At 59.4% G+C, this 1796-nt stretch overlaps 1 protein-coding gene across 1 annotated transcript; it reads left to right on the top strand.

Annotated features, from left to right (window-relative positions):
- Positions 1 to 4: 4 nt before the first annotated feature.
- Positions 5 to 1766, top strand: NHP2 (NHP2 ribonucleoprotein; the record flags this gene model as incomplete). The annotated part of the gene is made up of 4 exons (XM_010726878.1): positions 5 to 143; positions 220 to 289; positions 354 to 459; positions 1541 to 1766. Coding segments are annotated over 4 exons (441 nt in total), but the record flags the coding sequence as incomplete, so codon positions are not given.
- Positions 1767 to 1796: the final 30 nt, after the last annotated feature.

The following is a 1796-nucleotide window of genomic DNA, read 5'->3' on the forward strand; positions in this document are numbered from 1 at the left end:
GGCGCGCGAGAAGCAGGAGGAGGCGGCGGCGGAGGCCGCTCCCGAGTTCTCGTACCGGGAACAGCTCGAGCACCTGAACCCCATCGCGCAGCCGCTCGCCTCTCGCAAGCTGACGCGCAAGCTCTACAAGTGTATCAGGAAAGGTGTGGTGGGTGCCGGGAGCGGGGCGGAGGGGCTGGCCGGGGCCGCGCAGCTCCTCACGCGGTGCCTCTCTTGCAGCGGCCAAGCACAAGCAGATCCGCCGGGGCGTGAAGGAGGTGCAGAAGTTTATCAACAAAGGCGAAAAGGGGTAAGCCACGCCTTCACCCTATGGCACGGCGCGGGGCGGCCGCTGACACGGGTTCTATCTGCAGGATCACGGTGCTGGCCGGCGACACGCTGCCCATCGACGTGTACTGCCATATCCCCATCATGTGCGAAGACAGGAATCTGCCCTACGCTTACGTCCCCTCCAAGTCGGTAAGGAGGAGCCCGTGCTGGTTGGCTGCAGCTCGGCTGCTCTGTGCCAGGGCTGTGCTGGGGAAGGAGGCATACGTGGGGTGCCTAGCAAAGCACCCGGTGCTTGGGTCGTGCCAGAGCATAAGGGGGGCGAACAGCCACAGCCCAGATGTAGAGCTGTTTTGCGACAGGACCCCAGAACTGTTTGCCCCAGTGGAGCTCTCTGGGGCAGAGCCAGGACAGATCTCTTCTTTCTCCTTTAGTTCTGAACTGGGACCTGGATGCATACAGAAAGGAAGCACTGGCCAAGGTGTGGTTTTGGGAGATGTCCCTCCCTGCTCAGACCAAGGGTTAGAGGTGGTCACTGCCTTCTCTGCTCTGGGTGAGGAGTGGGACACAAGAGGCCGATGTCAGGCACTTAATGGCACATGTCAGCCCTGCTGGGCAAAACTAGGAAATGGCTTCTTGGGCTGCATCAGCAGAAGGGTGGTATCAGGGCAAGGGACGTGATTGTCTTCCTCTGCTCTGCCCTCCCCTCATTAGGCATCACATGCTGCATCCAGACCTGGGGCTCTCAGCACAAGAAGGGTTTTGAGCTGTTGGAGTTTGTCCAGAGGGGGACCACAAAGATGCTCAAAGGGCTGAAGCACCTCTCCTATGAAAAAAGGTTGAGGGAGCTGGGCTTATTTCACTTGGTGAAGGCTCTGGGGTGGCCTTGTTGCAGTACCTGAAAGGAGATTTATAAGCAGGAGGAGGACCAACTTTTAACATGATTTAACAGTGATAGCACAAGGGGTAATGGCTTTCTACTAAGGAGGGAAGGTTTGGGTGAGATGTTAGGAAGAAATTCGTTACTCAGAGGTTGGTGTGGCACCAGAGCTGCAGGTGCCCCATCCCTGGAGGTGCTCAGGACCAGGTGGGATGGGGCCCTGCGCAGCCTGAGCTGGTGGAGGCAGCCAGCACAGGGCAGGGGTTGGGACTGGATCAGCTTTAAGGTCCCTTACAATGCAACTATTCTGAGTTGCCTGCTCTCAGGAGCTTGCGGGGCCACCTTCCCGTGTCCCAGCAGGGTGTGTCTATCTACAGCCTTCTGCTCCTGCAGGACCTCGGGGCCGCAGCCGGCTCAAAGCGACCCACCTGCGTCATCCTGCTGAAGCCACACGAGGAGTACCAGGAGGCCTACGATGAGTGCCTGGGGGAGGTGGAATCCCTGCCGCTGCCCTTGTGACCTCCGGGGGCGCCATCTCTACGGTTGGGGAGTGGGGGGGGGTCACCGTTGTGGTGGGGAGCGCTGATTGAATGTGAATAAAGCTGTTGGGATGTTTGTAGGACCGCTCCCGGTGCTCTTTGGGGTGCCG

This window comes from Meleagris gallopavo, unplaced genomic scaffold (assembly GCF_000146605.3).
Source record: "Meleagris gallopavo isolate NT-WF06-2002-E0010 breed Aviagen turkey brand Nicholas breeding stock unplaced genomic scaffold, Turkey_5.1 ChrUn_random_7180001860395, whole genome shotgun sequence".
NCBI classification, from domain to species: domain Eukaryota; kingdom Metazoa; phylum Chordata; class Aves; order Galliformes; family Phasianidae; genus Meleagris; species Meleagris gallopavo.